General features: G+C 34.2%; 1 protein-coding gene across 1 annotated transcript in view; it reads right to left on the minus strand.

Moving 5' to 3' along the window:
* The window catches only part of SAMSN1 (SAM domain, SH3 domain and nuclear localization signals 1), a 127,904-nt gene that overhangs the window by 20,268 nt on the left and 87,184 nt on the right, over nt 1–20,452 (minus strand). The window contains 2 exon segments of the mRNA XM_057544862.1: nt 528–676; nt 1,976–2,047. Coding sequence (XP_057400845.1) covers nt 528–676; nt 1,976–2,047 — 221 coding nt within the window.

The raw sequence follows: 20,452 nt of genomic DNA on the forward strand, positions 1-20,452 counted from the left end.
GCTAGTGGGAATGTAAAATGATGCAACTTCTTTGGGAAATAGTTTGCCAGTTTCTCAAAGTATCAGACAGAGTTACCATATAACCAAGAGAAATGAAAGAATATTTCCACATAAAAACTTGAACACAGATATTCATATTCATATTTTAAATCATGCTGAATCATTCATTCAGCATGATTTAAAATAATCCCAAAGTGGAAACAACCCAAATGTTCATCAGCTGATGAAAGGATGAATAAAATGAGGCTTATCTATAAAATGGAATATCATTTGGTAATGAAAAGAAGTGAAATACTACTGTTTGTTACAACATAAATGACATATGTTCTTCACATACTACATGTGTGACCTTTCTAAGCCTCAATTTCCTCTATTAGAATGTGATAATGCTTTCTTCCACCCAACTTCTGGGCATAGTTATTGAGGGAGAAAATAGACTGAAGGCCTTCATAAACTGCCAAGTATTTCTAAACTACCTAGAAAAAAATTAACAGAAAAACACAAGTGATTAACAGAGGACACTTACATTTTCTTCAGAAAGGGCTTTGATATACTTTTTACCCACTTTTTTCTTCATTGTCCAGGAAATAGCTCTCATTTTTTTACCTAAACTTCCTCCATTATTTGAAGTTTTGTTTTGTTCTCCACTTTCATTTATGCGTTCCCCTTCATGTACCTAGTTAGAATTATTTACAAAAAACAAAATAATAAAACAATAAAAAACATTGTCATTTGTCCACACTCCCTCTTCTTCTCTCTTTTCTCTACTTCAACTTTCTTTATCTTCACTGTAAAATTACAAACTAAAATAAATAAGAAAGTATATTAGTTTATTACTATTTGTGTTAATTTACCATTGCCTAAGTTTCAAAAAAGAGTACTATAAATATTTTTAATTTCAGGTTTTCCTATCTTCCTTTACAAAAGCTTTGAAGAAACTATCTAAACATATTTTTAACTTCAACATTTTTCTGTGCTGTTCTCTTTCATAGCCTGAATCACAATTTTATTTAGATATTTATTTATGGGTTTTGTTGTTGTTTTAAAGTCTGTCTCCTCCTAGACTCTAGGCTTCATGAAGTAAGGATTTTCACCTGTATTGTAACAGTACTTTCTGAGTGCCTAAGGGAGATCCTGTCATAGACTAGATGCTCAATACACATTTACTGAATGAATGAATGATGGTTTGCTAAAAAATGTGCAAACTACTTTATCAGGTTCACTAAATTCTTTCACAAATTGCTAGGCCACCATTACTAGTCAATGAATTTGAATGAGCCTGAGCAACTTTTATAGGTTAACTCTAGAATTATAAACTTAATAACAGTAAATATATCTATGTATGATTATGGAAAGTTGAAGGTTTATACAATATGGGAGTTTGAGATTGACATATACACATGGCTATATTTAAAATAGATAACCAACAAGGACCTACTGTATAGCACAGGGAACTCTACTCATTATTCTGTAATAACCTAAGTGGGAAAAGAATTTGAAAAAGAATATGTATGGAATGGTCACCACTGAGACATTTCAATGTGTACAGAAATATGAGAGTGCAAATGAGCAGCCTATGCTCTCCTTAACTAATTTCCAATTAAGCCATGTAATCATTTCCTAAATTAAAGCAATTACAACTTACATAAAATTTAACATATATGTTGTTTTATAGTGGAAATGCTCAGAAAATTTGGGATCGTCTGTGTTACTTTAAACTGTAAATCTCTTCTTAAGTTGACGTTCTGCCTTCCCAAACATCTGTTAGGTTTCTTAGATGGCTTTTTACTCTTAATGTCCAGCATGGTACTAGATACTAAATAATTGTTTGTTCATTTATCACAAAAATGTATGCAAGGTTATGATTTTTAAATATATTTCTTCTTCTTACTGTAATTTGCAAAAATTATACTGGCTTCATAATTTTTCATAATGTGTTTGTATAGCACTCATTAAAATGGAATAGAATACTAACCCCAGTTGAATCATCTGGTTTTGATACGGAATTATTCCGAAAACGGTCAAAATTCCCAAAACTGCTGCTGCGCTATAATATAGGAAAGAAAAAGGAAAGGAAATTTAGGATTTGTGACTTTCACTGATAAAACTGCTAAATATATTAGATTATGGTTCAGTAAGCATCAGTCTTTTGCAAATACAGGATTAAAAAATCTCTTCTCTCTGGAATATCTAAAGGCGCTGAAGGTGTAACTATTATTAACATTGTAATATTTACAGTTCATAAAATGTCTTCATATGTTTATGTTACAGTGTTAAGCACCTTGGAGAAAAATCTATTAAATTATTTTTAATTTATAGTGTTACTTTTGCTCTTGAGGATGGCATGTATTACTAAACAACAAACCAACTAATAAAAAAACAACAAAACAAGCATTTGAGTAGATCCACAATTGTGCCTCATAAAGATCATATTTATCAAAAAATAAAAATGAACACAAATGCATTTCCTGCTGCTAACTTCTGATAATTTGAAACTCTCTACTAGATGTCAGAATGAGAAGGCACATACACAGACCTATTAATAAATTGAAAAGAGCATTTAGGTGTTCACAGGTTGGGAGGAAAATGAATTTTTCCACATTTAACATGGAATTACAATGAGACCCCTGGGTCAGTTTCATTCACTGGTTTTGAGAAAAAGCTCAGTATGTTAACAGAAAACTTATTCTCTTGGATACTTTTTGCCTACAAGGCTAAATTTTTATTCTTATGTAACTCATTCTAGGCAGGTAATTATAAACAATTCCTGATATACTGTAAAGTAAATGATTCTCCTAAACACATTTTCAAAAATCTTTAGAGTCTTTGAATCACAAAATTGATATTTTCTCACTGTTTAATTTTATACATTGTTTGGGATGGTGGATATTGGATGTTACAGACTTTATATACCCACAAATCCCAAGAATATGTTCTATCTTAAGAACTTTATCTCATTTCAAGCTTATAATATTTTCAAAATAAGCTGGTGGTACTGAAAAATAACCTGGTAATTTGAAAAGTTAAAAATGGGAGTCAGTAATCTATAAAACTTTGTATTGTCCTTTAAAAGTCACAGACCATTTTAGTTCAAGTCAGCTTCAAAGGCTCTTAGTCTTTACAAGCATTTTTATTCTCATGTCTCCCTACTAGTGATCTTTAAAACTCCTTGTTTCCCTTTTAAGTCAGTTGAAATAAAAAGATCCTGACATGTGACATGGGGTTAGCTTGATAGACAGTGTGATACAGAACGTCGCCCCAAGGATGACGGCTGTGTTAGACACAAAAAATGCCTTTTGCTGACTTGCTACCCCTGATGAAGAAGCCCTTCAGCTTGTGGCGAGAGGAGAGAAAAAGAAGGACTGAAACTGAGAACCACTCTGGTTCTCACGCAGGGCTTACTAACAGAGTATTTCCCAGAGCATTAATCACATCTACTTGCCTAGAAGGCATTTCTGCCAGGCCATAATTGCCCAGAAATCACAAAAGGGAATTGAGCGTATTCTTGTGCTGCTTATAAACAATCTGAACACAGGGAAATCTGTTACTCTTTTATATACTTGAAACATTCTTATGGCCTATTGGAGCCTGTGCTTAGGGCAATTTTGTAGTCTACAACCAGCCTATGTCCTGACTACTAAATATTAATGAGGGTTACAGCATGATATCCACCACTGGATAATCGGTCGCGTTGCCCACGAGGGCACAGAATAGGCTCACTTCAGCATTTCTCTACAGTATATTCTGCCATTAACTAATCAATAGTCACCACCTTTTAAAATTAATTCTCCCCTCACTATGTCAATAAAGAGAAGCAGATTATGGAGTAGTGGTTTTCAGGACTATTACTTTGGGTTTTGTCAGTCATCTCATTATGAATCACTCAACAGCTTTAAGCCAGAGGAGTAAAATATCAGTCTGTGCTAAGACACCCTTTAGAAGCAAATCTAAGTATTTAAAATAATGTTTTTAAAATTTCAGTATTCTCTAGTCAAAAAGTTAGTGACTTTCTGAGATGGTTTCATAATGTATAGGTTATGGCTTAATGAAAAAGGGCTAATGTCTACTCTGAGATATGGACAGTGAACAAATGTGTAATTTCTACTGCTGTTAAGTTTCTAGTGAAAAGGTGAATCATGTGGAGGTAAGCTGGTTTCACAGATGATAGTCCTTTATAAATAAGAATGTATTTCAATATTGATAATTTTGCACTGTATAATTGTAATGGATTAGGTTTAGCAAATACTATTTTGTGACAGAGCTCCCATCAAGACAGAGTTATTATATAAACAAATAGCTATCGACAAAAGAGTAACTTAAATAAAAATGTAATTTATATTTTAGATAATTCTTTGTTTTTGTTGACATTAGATTATATTTAGTCTTTAACTATAAATCTATACAGTCTTTCCTTATGTAATTAGATATGTGTTTGTAAAATGGCACACCTGTGGAAGGTAATTTGGAAAAACTAGCAAAATTACATGTATTTGCCCTTTGACCCAGAAATTTCATTTCTAGACATCTATGTCAGAGATACACTTGAATATAAATTGATTTACTCATCCACATTCAATGTAAATCCTTTATATTACTGAAAAGCTATAAACCTCAATGTTCATCAAGAGAAGACTGATTGAATAATTTATGGTAAATTCAAACAATAGAAATGTGTGCATCTGCAAAAAAACTGAAATATAGCTATCTGCTATAGAATGATCTCCAGGATATAGTGTACGTGAAAAAAAGACAAGTGGAGAAAAGTGTACATAATAGACCGCCTTTTATCTAAGGGTGGAAATACATGTATGTGTCTCAATACAGGCAAAAATATATTTTCCTTCTTAGAGAAATGGGGTAAAAGAAGCAAAGTAAAAGGGACAGAAAACAGACTTCTCTGAATATGCCTTGTTTTATAAATTTGACTTTAAAACCATGTAACTTTTAAAAATATTTATAAACAAAATTAAATAAAAATAAAAGCAATCCTTAACAATTCCAAATAAAAATAATGAATCTAATTTCATATTGAATTGGTGGCTTAAAGAGAGGAATTATTTTAAACAATTTTTGAAAAAGACAGTAATTTGATGGTTTAAAGGATCAAAAAAAAAAAAAAAAAAGACAAATTTTAACCTGTTTTCCAATCCCATTTACAATTGCATCCAAAAAAATTACCTAGGAATAAATCTAACTAAGGAGGTGAAAGACATGTACTCAGAAAACTATAAGTCACTCATGAAAGAAATTGAAAATGACACTAACAAATAGAAACATATACCATGCTCATGGATTGGAACAATTAATATTGTAAAAATGACCACATTACCCAAAGCAATCTATGGATTCAGTGCAATCCCTATCAAAATACCAAAGGCATTTTTCACAGAATTGTATGAATTAACAAATAATTCTAAAATTTGTATAGAAACACAAAAGACCTTGAATAGCCAAAGCAATCTTGAGAAAGAAGAACAAAGCTGTAGTTACCATGTTCCCTGATTTGAAACTATACTACACAGCTACAGTAATCAAAACAGTATGGTACTGACACAAAAACAGACACATAGTTTAATGGAACAGAATAGAGAGCCCAGAAATATACCACACTTATATGGTCAATCTACAGCAAAGGAGGCAAGAATACACAATAGAGAAAAGACAGCTTCTTCAACAAATGGTGTTGGAAAACTGGGAAGCTACATGCAAAAGAATCAAACTGGATTACTTTCTCACACCACATAAGAAAATAAACTCAAAATGGATTAAAGACTTAAATGTAAGTCCTGAAACCATAAAACTCCTAGACAAAATCATAGGCAGTACGTTCTTTGACATTGATCTTAGCAATATATTTTTTGGATATGTCTCCTCCTGCAAGGGAAACAAAAGCAAAAATAAATAAGTGGGACTACATCAAACTAAAAAGCTTTTGCACAGCAAAGGGAATTATCAACAAAACAAAAAGGCTGCCTACTGAATAGGAGGAGATATTTGCAAATGATGTATCCAAATAGGGATTAATATCAGAAATATACAAAGAACTCATACAACTCAGCATCAAAAAAAGAAAAAAACCCCAAAAACCCAACAACCCAATCAAAAAATGAGCGGAGGCCCTGAGTAGACATTTTTCCAAAGAAAACATACAGATGGCCAACAGGCACATGAAAAGATACTCAGCATCACTAATCATCAGGGAAATGCAAATCTAAACCACAATATCACCTCACACCTGTCAAATGACTATTATCAAAAGACAGCAAATAACAAATGTTGGCCAGGATGGGGAGAAAAGGGAACCTTTGTACACTCTTGGTGGGAATGTAAACTGGTGTAGCCACAATGTAGAACAGTATGGAGGTTCCTCAAAAAATTAAAAAATATAACTACCATACAATCCAGCAATTTCACTCTTGGGTATTAATGCAAAGAAAAAAAAAAGCACACTAATTCAAAAAGATACATGCACCTCTTTGTTCATTGCAGCATTATTTACAATAACCAAGATATGGAAGCAGCCTAAGTGCACATCAATAAATGAATGGATAAAGAAGATGTGGTATACAAATACACACACACACACACACACACACACACACACACACAATGGAACAAAAAGGAACAAAATCTTGCCATTTGCAACAACGTGAATGGACCTAGAGGGTACTTTGTTAACTGAAATAAGTCAGACAGAGAAAGACAAATACTGTATGATTTCACTTGTATGTGGAATCTGAAAAAGGCAAACAAATGAAGAAACGTAATAAAACAGAAACAGTCATACATACAGAGAACAAACAGGTGATTGCCAGAGGGGAGGGGTGGGGGGATGAGAGAAATAAGTGAGGAAGATTAAGAGATACAGACTTACAATTGAAAAATAAATGAGTCACAGGTATGAAATTCGGGAATATAGGAATAATAATGTAATATCATTGTATGGTGACAAATGGTAACTAGACAACATGTTGGTCATTTTGAAATATATAGAAAGATCAAATCATTATGTTGTGCCCCAGGAATTAACATAGTGTTGTAGGTCAATTATACTTCAAAAACAAACTCAGAAAAAGAGATCAGATGGTGGTTACTAGATTCAGGAAGTGGAGAGAGGGGGATTGGATGAAGGTAGTCAAAAGGTACAAACTTCCAGTTGTAAGATAAGTAAGTACTAGGGATGTAATGTACAGCATGATAAATATAATTAATACTGCTGTATGTTATATATGATTGTTAAAAGAGTAAATCCTAAGAGTTTCCATCACAAGGAAAAGATTTTTTTAATTTTTATTTTATCTTATATCTATAAGAGATGATGAATGTTCACTAAACTTAGTGTGATAATAATTTCATGATGGATGTAAGTCAGATCATAATGCGGTGCACGTTAAACTTATATAGTACTGTATGCCAATTATATATCAATACAACTGGAAGGAAAAAAATTTAAATTTTAACCTGTTTTCAGTATTCACACCATTGTTAATGATATCGATATATAAAAATGTGAATGTTGAGAGACAATGAAAATAAGTAATGATGTTAATGACATTTGAAGTCAAAATTCTCAGTCTATATTCTCAAATTTTTCATTTTGTCATACCATAAATTAGGTAAGCTTTCAAAGACTACTAGGGCCATACCAAAACAACACAAGAGCCATATTAAAAGATTGTCACTAGGGTAAATTGTATCCAAATATGGGACAATTTTAGTAAAAGGAAGAATAATAACTGAGCTACATTGAAATACATCTAATATATCAAAATTCATGAATTCATAATGATACTAAGAAGAAAATATCAGTTGTTACCTTCGGAAATGTTACAGCCATATTATGAAAACTGGCAAATAAAGGGAAAAACAAACATTTAATCTGTCCTTCTTGTATGAAACATTTTAGAGTAACTAAACATTTAATAAAGGAAAATTGTTCTTTCCATGTACATGTGTGTATATATTCTAGCTAATCAATTAAGTGATGAAATTACAAAAGTACCATTTTGTAAGTCCCTAATGCAATAATGGATCTAGGCAACAATCATCAATGGCTACTCAAATCACAAAAAAGAATGAACCATAATATGGGCTTCATAACGGAAGCACCTAATATGACCAATGAAATATTCTTTAAAAAAAAAACCGCAATCGCGCCAAGCTTCTGTATCTAACTACCAGATTACAAAAAATACAGAGACAGAGGAGCATATTAAATGACATCAAAAAGATGAAGTCAACCAGAAAATTTTAGGCAATGAGAAAATTTCCAGGACAAATAACCTGGTTTCTTCAACTAATCAACAGAAAGAAGTAAAAGAAGAGAGGGAAAGTATAAATTGAGAATCTTTAAGAGTTGTATCAACTAAATAAATACTGTAAAATCCATAGATCTTATTTAGATATAGATCAAATAAGCCACTGTAGCAAAACACATCCAGGAGACAACTGAGGAAATTTTTAAATAAGTAGCTAAATGATGATATTGAGGAAGTATTGTTATTTATCATTTGTAATTCAAAATTATCTAGTGAGGGCAGGAAGTATGTGGGCATAAAGAAGAGACACGACTGGATGTTATTTAATGATTAACTGGGTGATGGATATATGGGGTAGATTGCACTACATTCTGAGTTTACATATGCTTGAAATTTTCCATAATAAAATGTTGGGTTCAAAAAAGAACCAAATGTACCTATATAAAAGCTAAAAAGTAATTTACAAAGAGTTAATAAGGTGTAGGGCAGGGGGAAGCATATGGGAAAACTGTACCTCCCTCAATCTTGCTGTGATCCTGAAGCTGCTCTTAAAAAAATAGTCTTAAAAAAAAAAAAAAAAGAGTAAATTGTTGCACAACTTTCTAAGGAACTAATTTTTAAAGATGTCATTAACATTACTTAGGTCATGGTTGTTTAGAGGTATGGACGTATTTAAGGAGAAACTAAAGTTTTGCTTTCTAAATTTATTTTAGTACAACTAACTTTCCGATATAAATGTATTTTACTGGACTACCTTTTGAAGACTATCTGATTGTGTGGTACAGATTACCCTCTTCCACATAGTCTACTTGGCTTCCACAAAAATAGGGCTGAATAAGTGGCATTTGAGCTCATTTGTGTGTGTATGTCCCTACGCAATGCAAAGAACTTAAGAAAGGATTCTTTTCTGTTGGTCACATTTCTTCTCTAGTTTTGTAGAATTCTAATTATTACAGAATGTCTATTCATTATATAAAGCTAGCAGGATTCTTGGAAATCCTATAGTCCTTCTCAATGAGGAAACTGTTATAGGAACCAACACTTGCAAAAAAATGCACCCCCCCCTTTTTTTCAATTCTCCACCCTGCTGTGCTCTCCGCTATGCCATCCCATAACAAAGTTTTGATCCTGTTTTCCATTTTCAAAGAAACTTGCTATCTAAACGGGATGAAAAGTATATAAAGTTAGCTTGATATATAGACTAGAACTGAGTAGGTTTCTTAAAACAATGACCATCCTAAATTTATCAACATGAAGGAGAATTAGGGAGTCTCTTTTATTTTTTGGAATGTAAATCAACCTTTTGACCAAAACCAAAAGATTTGAACCCTTATTTTCATTTTTTAACCACTCTCCAGCTTCCGGGATCTTCAAGTAAAATCTTATCTCCAGCATGACAATATTTGGGTAAGGCATCGGTGGAAAATTTCACAGTCTATTTCAAAGAAAAAATTTGCATATATGAGTCAGACATCTGCAGTATTTTGCAATATACTGGCAAATTAAAAATCACACACCCTCTGCCAATGAGTTCTCACATCATCTAAATATTGCACATAGAGCCTTCATTGGTAATATGCTCTTAAAGTTCAGAATTCTCTTTCAGCACGTGCTTGTATGAATATTCTATAATAATGGTATGCTAAATCTCAATAAGCTTGTCAGCCTTTATCCAAAGGCATTCGAGGATTTAATTGTTCTAACTAACTCAGGTGCTGAGATCCTTTGAGGAGTGTGAAACAAATTTAACTCACTTAAAATAATCTGTGAGGATTGCCTCAGTGTTAAATAATTACACTATCATGTGGCGCTGATGGAAGACAGTTGTTTGGGCGTCAGGGGGCTGAAGGCTGAAAGACAAGCAGGGTGTGAAATAAGGCCTTCAACGCTAACATTTTAACCTTGGGTAAAGGCAACTCAGTACTCAAATATGTATCAATGCTCTAAATATTTTTAATGTACATCTGGACTCTTAGAGCAAAAGTTAGTCTACTTGATCTCTCTGGTTCGGTATCTTTCCTATCAACTGCAGGCTATCTAAAGGAAGTGCAGATTCTGACTCCACCACAGTGTTTTAAAAAGTTGTGTCAAAATTTCCATGCTAAAGCTTTCCTTTCAGAAGTTGACGTGCCAAGAGATGTTTTCTGCAAATTGAAACTACCTCAGAGAAAATTACCTAAAGGAAAAAAAACTAGAACTAAAAAAAAAAAAAAAAAAAAATCAATGCAGAATGAGCCATACCTGCAAAAGTGTTTATTTGTATCAGCCTATTTAATGTAACAAAAATAAGTTTTATGAGTAAAAACGATTCAAACATTGAGAATTCTCAATTGCACTGCTGCATTACTTACTTATTACCATATCTCATGATTTACATTGCATTCACTGACTATAAGTATGCTGCACTTTTAGGAATTGAATAAAAATTAAGATATTCTATTTTAGCTGAAAAGAATTTTTTAAATAAATAATACTGATATGTCTTAAATATCTTTTTTTTCAGGTAAAAAGCATAATGCAACCAAAGTTCAGTCACTTGATATTATTAGGTATCAACTCTTACAAAATCCTATAGAATGAAAAGGAAATGCAAAACTTTTAAAAATGTGACCATGATCAGTCTATCTCGAACTTCTCAGCTTCTTGTTTTTCCTATTGTAAAGCTTCTGCTGGCTTACTCACTCCTGTATTATTATTATAGCACTTACTTTCTATTCCTTCTCTCTCTTTTTCTAACTACTAAACCCATAAACAAGTATACTAAGTGGTCCCTCTCGATCCTCCTGGAATTGTTTCATTATACCATCCTTCCTTGAAATCTTCAAGAATTCCCCTAGGGAACCCACTTTTACAGCTTCTCTAATTTACAGTAGCTGCTCTGCCTGCCTTCAGGCTGGAAGGCATATATGCCAACAAAAATCTCTCTCTGCTTATGGCCTCTTACCCCTGAGGATCTGTTTTGATCCTGCCTTCTGAACCTTCCACCTGCACTGTTGGAAACCGGTATTTGCTCACTGCTGTCTTTGGGGAGTTTGGACACATAATGCAAGATGTAATATATTTACCACACACACATTCTTTCAGCCTTCACATCTGCTCAATTCTTTTCCCAAATCTCTATTGTAGGCATTTATCTTCATTACCGCTACGCAACTATGTGCTTATAACCCCATTCCTGAGTCAACGAAATAACAACTTTCAGCTCTTTAGTTCCCAAACTCTTGCCTCTCCAATCATCTAAAGTCACAACACTGGACTAATTTCCCTAAAACACCAATTCTCATCATTCCATTCTTCTTCTCAAAATATAAAGCTTGCTCCACATTGGTTTCTTGGCCCTTGAGAGCTTGCTTTATGCCGAGTGATTTATCTATAATTATTTCATTAAACAAATACAAACCCCCTCTGAGATGGTTATTGATTTCTTCAGTTTACAGATGAGGAAAACTGAGGCTCAGAGAGTTTAAGCGGCTCTTCTTTAGTTAACAAAATGAAGTCCAAACTTAGCATGCTGCACATTCATGATTCCCCCTGGATTCAGGTAATGCTAGTCAGTCTGATTAAGCAGAACTTCTGACACTTCTTGCTGGCCAGTATGGACACACTCATTTATGTTTCTAAGCTGTTGCTTGTGCTGTTTTTCTCTCAAGGAACGTTCTTCCACTCTTCTTCCTCCTACTCAAATCCAGCCCATTCTTCAAGGGAGGATCAAGTCCTACCTTGTCCATGAGACCACTTGCTGACACCTCATCATTTTAGCACACATTGATTGCCCCCGATCTTAAGTGATGTAGGCCTATAGAAAAAATCCTACAGTTGGGGGCCTTGGGAAAATCACAACAGATGGCAAATCCCACACACATTTCTCTTCAAGTTAAATGACAAAAACCATACATTTCACAGTTACACAAAAGCAAATTATAACTTAATCACATTATAGTCAAAGAAAACAATTTGCTGATGTTTAATTAAGGAGCATAATGTTTTACATTATGCAATTCAGTGTAAATATACTAAGGGGCTTCTATGGCTAAACTTTGTGCTTGGGACCAGGGCTGTCTGTATGAATAAGAATCTATCCTGGAGGAATTTACACTCTATTGGTGGCATCAATCACATAATTTCAATTGATAAGAGCTAAATAGAGCCATATTCAGATGAATGGTATACAAACATAGAAGCAATTCCTAAAAGCAGATTATATTTACACACATAATAAATTAAAAATGTATACTAGATGTCAGCTTGGAAATTTATATTCATCATTATTTATACTTGTACTGACTACTTAATACATGAAAGGCATTTCGTATGCATATGTCTATACCTATATTATTGATAGTCTAAAGAAAGACAGTAAAATGATCACAGATTTTGGACATGAAATTAGCTGAAATCAATACAATTTGAATTTGCTTAACCATCTTCAAAAATTATTTACTGTAAGAGATTGTGTAGTTATTGACTGAGGGACTACTTAGAAATTGCCAAATCTAAAGAGGATAATTGCTAAAATAATGATAAAGTAATAAAAAGACAATGAACCACACACTGTATATTAAAAGGAGCACTGGATGACAAAAAAATATGTCTAAATAATTATCTCCCGAACTCTTCAAGGGAGAGAAAGGAAGATTGTTTGTAGTGAACATAATCATTTGGGGGTACTAGAAAAGTGTTGTGTATTCACAAGAATAAATCACTAGGATTTCCCATTGTCTGGATGGACTATCTTTCAAAACCAGAATAAGTGGAACTTTTCAATTCTTTGAACCAGCTTGGATGGGTTGTTAAGACCTTCATGAAGAGCTGTGTTGAAAAGCGTTCTAATGCCACTTTCGGGCTTAGAGTTAGAGATCATGATTAAACATGTCCACCAAGGTTACACAAGATAGTGTATGTTTTAGGGAAGATGGTGGGAGGGGAATGAGGAATTAAAGGTAGCATATTTTATGCATTCACCATACCTATTCAATGATAAGTAATTTCTGTGAGCAAATTTCCATTACTAATTTTGTTTTCTAGGCACCTTGATAGAGAGAATGCAGTATGAAAAATGGATGATTCAGATTTCCAGTTACAAGAAATATGTATAATTCTCCCATAAATTTAGAAATTAACTTTCTATGGTGTACATATTAGATTTTTTCTACTTATAGCGAAATATTAAATAATATTTTAACTATAGTCACAACATTGTTGTCAACTATTTGAATCCTATAATCTTCAAAAACAAATAAATAAGTCTGCATCAATAATTCTCCAGAGTAGCATATGGCTAACAAAAGAAGATAATATTGAATATCATGGTTAAAGAAGGCAGCAGTTATTTAGGAGAAGAATAACTTTTTTTTTTTTAATTTTTATTTATTTATTTATTTATATTTATTTTTGGCAATGTTGGGTCTTCGTTTCTGTGCGAGGGCTTTCTCTAGTTGCGGCAAGCGGGGGCCACTCTTCATCGCGGTGCGCGGGCCTCTCACTATCGCGGCCTCTCTTGTTGCGGAGCATAGGCTCCAGACGCGCAGGCTCAGTAGTTGTGGCTCACGGGCCTAGCTGCTCTGCGGCATGTGGGATCCTCCCAGACCAGGGCTCGAATCCGTGTCCCCTGCATTGGCAGGCGGATTCTCAACCACTGTGCCACCAGGGAAGACCCAGAATAACTTTGAAGTAGTAATCATAGCAGGCCTTACTACATTTATCATAATCTTAATGATCAATGTCCTGGTTTTCTCAGTAAAGGCCGTAATCTACTATTTGTTCTACCTACTAATGAAATTATATCATATGTATTATGCATAGTATCATTAATCTAAAAGACAAACTATTGAAAAAAATGAGAGGTTATGCCTATTCAACTTGATCATCAAAGAGATTTGTAAAAAGCAAGAGTAACTTTTTATCATCGAAATTAAACTGAACATTCTCTTTCAGGGTTTTAGATTTAAGCCTATTCTCCTTTTCAGTAATCAGAGAGAGAAGAAGTCTTGAAAAATTTTTCTTAGTTAACATGTGGTGGAAGAATGTACAGTACCTTTAAGTCCATGAAGATACTTATTAACCTACTTAGTAGTTGAGTATGTTGACTCAAACTGTAGGATCTTGAGAAATTTCCTAACCAAGTTTACCAGTCAAATGTTTCTACCACTAAATCCAATTACTCCAGTTTTAAAAATAAAATAAAATCTTCACAGAGAGGCCAACATTCATAGTACCTATTGCTTTGAAATCATAGTTAAATAAAGGAGTGAAAATAAAGTTGGGAAAATAGAATCCATTTAATACACTTTCCCATCAAATTCTCTGGAACAAAAACTCTCCTTTACCTCCGTTAGTCTTCAAAGTCCACCACATTCACTTGGCCTCTGGGTACGTAATGACCTCTAACGTTCTCCCCAAGGGATATTCCAGTCATGCAGTGGTCTCCTTGAACACAGGTAATGACAAACAACAAGCTAATTCTCAAAAAGGTTTTTTTTTAAGTCATTTTTACTACTTTTAAATGAGTGTGTTTGATGCATGATTTTGGTCCCCCTGATTAATGGTCACCGCCAGCCCAGCTTCTGGAATTGTAATGTTTCTGTGAGCTTCCCTCCAGCAGAGCTCGACCATTAATCCAGTGGCATATGTCAGCTCAGCAGAGCAAGGTCACTCTTCTGCTTCAAGGGGAACCTTTTTAGAAATAATAAAACTGACAGAAAGTTCTCTTTTGCATGTTTTATGCCACCTGAGGTTGAGTGCTGCAGTTAATATCATAAAGCTTATAAACATTCCCATCTCAGGCAGCACCCGCTGACACTATGCTTAGGAATTTAAACGTTTTTTTCTTAGTAAGAACAGACATGTTTATGTGGGGCAAATATACAGTATGTAATCCCGAACAAGGAAAGAATAAGTAGAAAAAAAATAGTTGTAATAGGATATTTGGAAGAGGTGTTTGGGTTCTATAACTTCTTCACTGTCAATTACATTTATTTTCCTTTCATTGTATTTGGATTTGGCTCTAAAAATATTTGTCTATTGAGGGGTTAATAGTGGTTTCAAATGTAATAGTAGTGGTAGAAATGAACTCAGTTTATGACAATTTCTAAACCTACAATATATGTCTGATAATTGTAGAACATTTATCTTTGAAGGAATTTTATTTTTAGAATTATGAACCTTTGTTTCATTGGTAATGGGTACTTTAAAATTGATAAATAATTATAGTGAGATATTCATAAGCTTAAAGTAATTTGAAATCTGTAGATGGCTTAGTTTAGAAAAGATGATGGCTGTATAATAGCTCACAATATAAAGAATATATACCCATAAGCATTACAAAATTTATATGTCAAATTATTTATTATTACTGTTAATTAAACAATCAAAGTTGCCTAGCTAAAACCATGTGAATATTCAGAAAAAATGTTAAGCAAATATTCAGACCAATGTCATATCACTATATATTATGATATTGATATAAGGTAAATCTGTCTTGAATCTTATTCCAGGAATTTAAATTGTTAAAATTATGAAAAACATAGAAAAGAAACTTCATTATTTAGCTGTCTTTATTTTATGAATATAGAGAAAAGGTGGCAGGTGGCAACTTAAGCCAGTCCTTCCAAGAAGCCAGTTCCTTGGTTGGGTCTCCATGTCCAATGTCAGGCCCTCACATTGACAGGTACAAGAACTTTAGTTTTCAAGCTTGCAGAACTAAACAACTCCAAGGGGGACTGACTCATAAACTAAACTGTTAGGCAACCAAAAATGGCAATACCAAGTATTGGTTAGATATGAGAAATTCAACTGCCAAGAAGAATGCATATTCTTGTTGACTGATCAAAGAGTTGTCTCCCCTAGAGACATGGGACACAAAATCATTGCTGGAAGTTTGTTTGATTAGTATAGTAGAGTCACAGAAAAGTGAATTAGGTTGTATTAAAGGCTAGAGACACGAAGTTATAATAGCCTGAACTTAGTTCACCTAAGTGAGCAAGTCTGTTGAGCCTAATGGAATATTTGCTTTTGTTGATACAGATTGTTCTGCAGATTCAATGGCAAATTTCTACTCTCTAACTCCTTTCTAACCTCCCTGAAAGCAACACTCTTTGCAAATGCTTTTTTTTTTTCCTTCAGACAGATTACATTACAATTTTTGATTATTGTTTTGTCTCATTACATTCTAAGAACGGTTACTTTGTTTTATGTGGGTGTTGCCCAGATCTTTAACAGTGACCCATTTACAAACTATGCCTTGGAGTAGAGTACTACTTTAGATGACTTATATTATCCATTAGTCATTACACAAGTATTGTGCATATGTTGAGGGATCACGACTATGTTCCATATTATAAATATTTTTGATGGTAGCCAAAGTGTAATAGAGGGCACACGGAGTCTGAAAGTTAGACAGAGTTCAATACCCTTTGTTCCCCCCCAAAAATTGCAGGGATACAAATATGAATTAGATGCATCCCCTGTTCTTGATGGTAACTCCATTTGGGAGGACATATTAGAATAAACTATGCTAAAAGAAACAATAGAGGCATTGAACAATTACTATTAAACTAGAAAGGAGGGAGAGATTATTAATCAAACATGTACTATGCGCTAGGAAATTTACATATGGTAATTAACTTAATTCTCACATCAATCCGATGTGACATACCTTAACATATCCCCTTCTTCAGATAAGCACAAGAAACTCAAAAGATGTTTAACAAAATGTTCAACATCTCATAGTTAAGAAATATCAAAATAAGACCTCAAACCCAATCTATAAGACTTTAGTTCATATTCCCTCCTGCTCTGCCAGAATGCCCTCTAATGCACTGCCTTGGGTTAACTGGTGGAGGCTTTCTTGAGGGAATGAGAGTCCAGTGAGGTATTAAAAAATAAGTTCATGAGTTGGGAAAAATGGGCAAAGGTATTCTAGGCTAAGGGAGGCACAAACAGGAAAGAATGAGAGTGGTCAGAGCCACTGAAAGCTGAGATTTGGATATACAAAGAGAGACACCAGGTTATGTGCACAGAGGGGCAACCAAGTTAAAGGGCAGCAAGTGGTGGCCAACTGCCAGCCAGAAAGAAGCCTAGACAGATCCTTCCCTATGGCCCTCAAAGGAAACCAATTCTGCCGCATCTTGATCTTGGACTTCCAACCACCAGAACTGTGAGAAAATAAATTTCTGTTCTCTAAGCCACCAAGTATATGGTATTTTGTTACAGAAGCCCTAGAAAACTAATACAGACTAGGTGAAAACTTCCAAAACTCTTTAAATGAGGGGAGAAAGGGGACATGGCCAGCTGTGTTGACAAATGGCTCTCTATCTATAGAAGAATCATTTTGTCTACCACCAGAGACAGCTTAAAACACTCTTCTATTCTTATTAATCAATTCTTAATGGAGGACATTTTTGTTCTCTACTAAGAAGCTAATTATGAATGTCTTGTTTCCAAAAGTTCGCCTAAGCCCTTAACACTAGAAAGGAAGAGAAATGGATCAGTTTGGGAATGCTAAATTTGGAAACACAGCTATGTAGAGTATGGACTTAATTCCATTATTAAAAAAAGCACACACAATCTGCAGGGATAATGAAGCCATTTATCTCCAAAGCAAGGCAAGGAAAGTTTAAAGAGATAAGTGTGTCATTAAATTGATTTTTAACAAATCCAGTGCATTGGTAGTCAAGGTAATGACTTTATACCTTCCTATAGGATGTAATACCCACATTTACAAGGGGAGTCTACACTTCTGTCATTTCTCTCAACCACTTGTCTCCAGAACTTTCTATGTATCATCTGGGCACTGTGTTTTTTTTCAGATATAGCCGTCTATTTGGTACTAAACCTTTGCTACTTGCTTGAAATAAAACTTGATTACAGATTCATGTTCTATAAAATGGGATGGCTAGAGTGAATTGGTACTTTGTATGAAGATAATTTTTCAAGGCTAAAATTATTTACCTCTTTCAAACAATTCAACAAGGTGAAATAAGCAAATTATTAGTTCATCTATTCTGATTCAAGGTACTCCAGAAATGAAAATTAAATCCAATAGAAAATTGTAGTTTGAAGAAAGAGGTAGAAACTTTTGGGAAGTGGCATATCAGTATGGGGGTAATTTTCTGGTGGCTATCAGCAGAGGGATGAGGGCATTTCTCCTTGAAGTGTGAGCACCAGCTGGAAGCAAGAACAGTGCAGAGCAGGGCCAGCCTTTCTCTTTACCACCTTTAGAGCCCATGTGGTAAGTTCCTTTTTTGTATATACAAACGTATACAATATCTACAAATAAATCCCAAATTCAACATCTTCTCAACATCCAACCTGTCACTTCTCTTGTCTGAGCCACCATTATCTACTTCCTACTTTCTGTAATAGCTTCCTAAAGGGTCTCTTTCCCCTGCTTCCTCCCTCACTTTCTTCAGTGTATTTGAAACACAAAAGCAAGAATAAACCCACTAAATGTAAGCCAGATCCTTCTCTTCCCTTCTCAAAATCTTTTAATACTAGCTCAAATCCTTATAATGACCTAGAAGGCCCTCTACATCCGGCTCTTTGTGACTGCTCTTCCCCTCGTGTATTTTGATCCATTGTTTCTCAAACACACCAGGGACACTCCATATATACACTACTATGTATAAAATAGATAACTAATGAGAACCTACTGTATAGCTCAGAGAACTCTACGCAATGCTCTGTGGTGAACTAAATGGGAAGGAAATCCAAAACAGAGGGGTCATATGTATACGTGTAACTGATTCACTTTGCCGTACAGCAGAAACTAACACAACATTGTAAAGCAACTCTGCTCCAATAAAAATTAATTAAAAAAAAAAAAAGCTTTTGGTTTTGCTCTTCCCTGGGCCTGGAGTAAGATTTCCTCAGCCAATCTCATGGCCAGCCCTTCATTTCCTTCAGGTCCCTTCTTAAATGTCCCATTCTCACCAAGTCTTCCCTGGTTCCTTGTATTTCATATTCTTCCTTTTCTTCTTAACACTTACCATCACTTAGTATACTATGTATTTAACATATTCATCTTGTTTATTGCCTGTCATCCCCAGTAAATGTAAATCCTATGAGGCCAGGGGTCTTTGTTTTATTCACCGCTGTATTCCCAGCATATGATCTATATTGTTCATAGTAAGCACTCAGTAGATATCTATTGCTTTGAAGAATGAAGGAGGGAAGGAAGGAGTGAATTAACTTTTAAGTCCTTTGAAGAGATTAGTAGAAAAAAATATCTCCAGATTGGGAAACTTTAAACATCACTGATGCTCAGGTACATTCTACATTAGGTAAATTAGGATATTGAAGAAGGAACCCAATCATCAGTATTTCTTAAAGCTCTTCAGTGATTCAAATGTGCAACCTAGTTCGAGAACCATCAATGTAGACATCATTTCCAAACTTTAAAGTGCTCACAGAACTCCTGGGTATCTCACTACAATGTATATTCTGAGTTAATAGGCCTGGGGTATGCCAGAGAATCTGCATTTCTAACAAACTCCTGGAATGCCAGTGTTGCTAGTCTGTAGGACCACAATGAGTAGCAATACTTAGATCCATATTCAACGCAAACTTGGTGGCCCTGTAATACTTTTTGCTGTGGTCTATACTCCATTTTCTTCTGACTTATGTTATTTGGTTTTAGGTTTGCATTATAATTTACTTTAAATATTTCTTGGAAAACAAATATGACATAAATACTAACTAAATACAGAAGTGAAGAGAACCTTTGGGGAGATTTTTTAGGGGCACGGGTGGGTAATAACCAAAAGTAAAGATAAACATTTATTTATACCCACCATTTTTTTAATGGGAAAAGTGGATTTAAAATATTACTTACATTGTATATCACATACCTTACTTGGAATCACTTTGTTTGAAAAGCCAAAACATTCAACTGAAGTCACATAAATTAAAGTCTGAAAATTATACCCCAGATGATGACGCAAAAAGAAGTAGCAGGGGGGAAACCCACAGGTTTAGAAGAAGAAAAGCTGTCCTGAATAATCTCAGATCAATTTTTTTGCTAGCCATGATATCTTGGACAAAATTTTTCACAGCTACAGAGCGGTTTTCTGTAAATTGGGTGGCGGAGGGAGTTCCATAAACCCCTTGTGCAAGTACTTGGCCTAAAGTAAGCACCGGTTCATATAAATACTTCTCTTTTCTTATACCTGGTTAGATAAGAGTTAAAAATGTATCTT

This window comes from Balaenoptera acutorostrata, chromosome 4 (genome assembly GCF_949987535.1).
Source record: "Balaenoptera acutorostrata chromosome 4, mBalAcu1.1, whole genome shotgun sequence".
Classification (NCBI taxonomy): Eukaryota; Metazoa; Chordata; class Mammalia; order Artiodactyla; family Balaenopteridae; genus Balaenoptera; species Balaenoptera acutorostrata.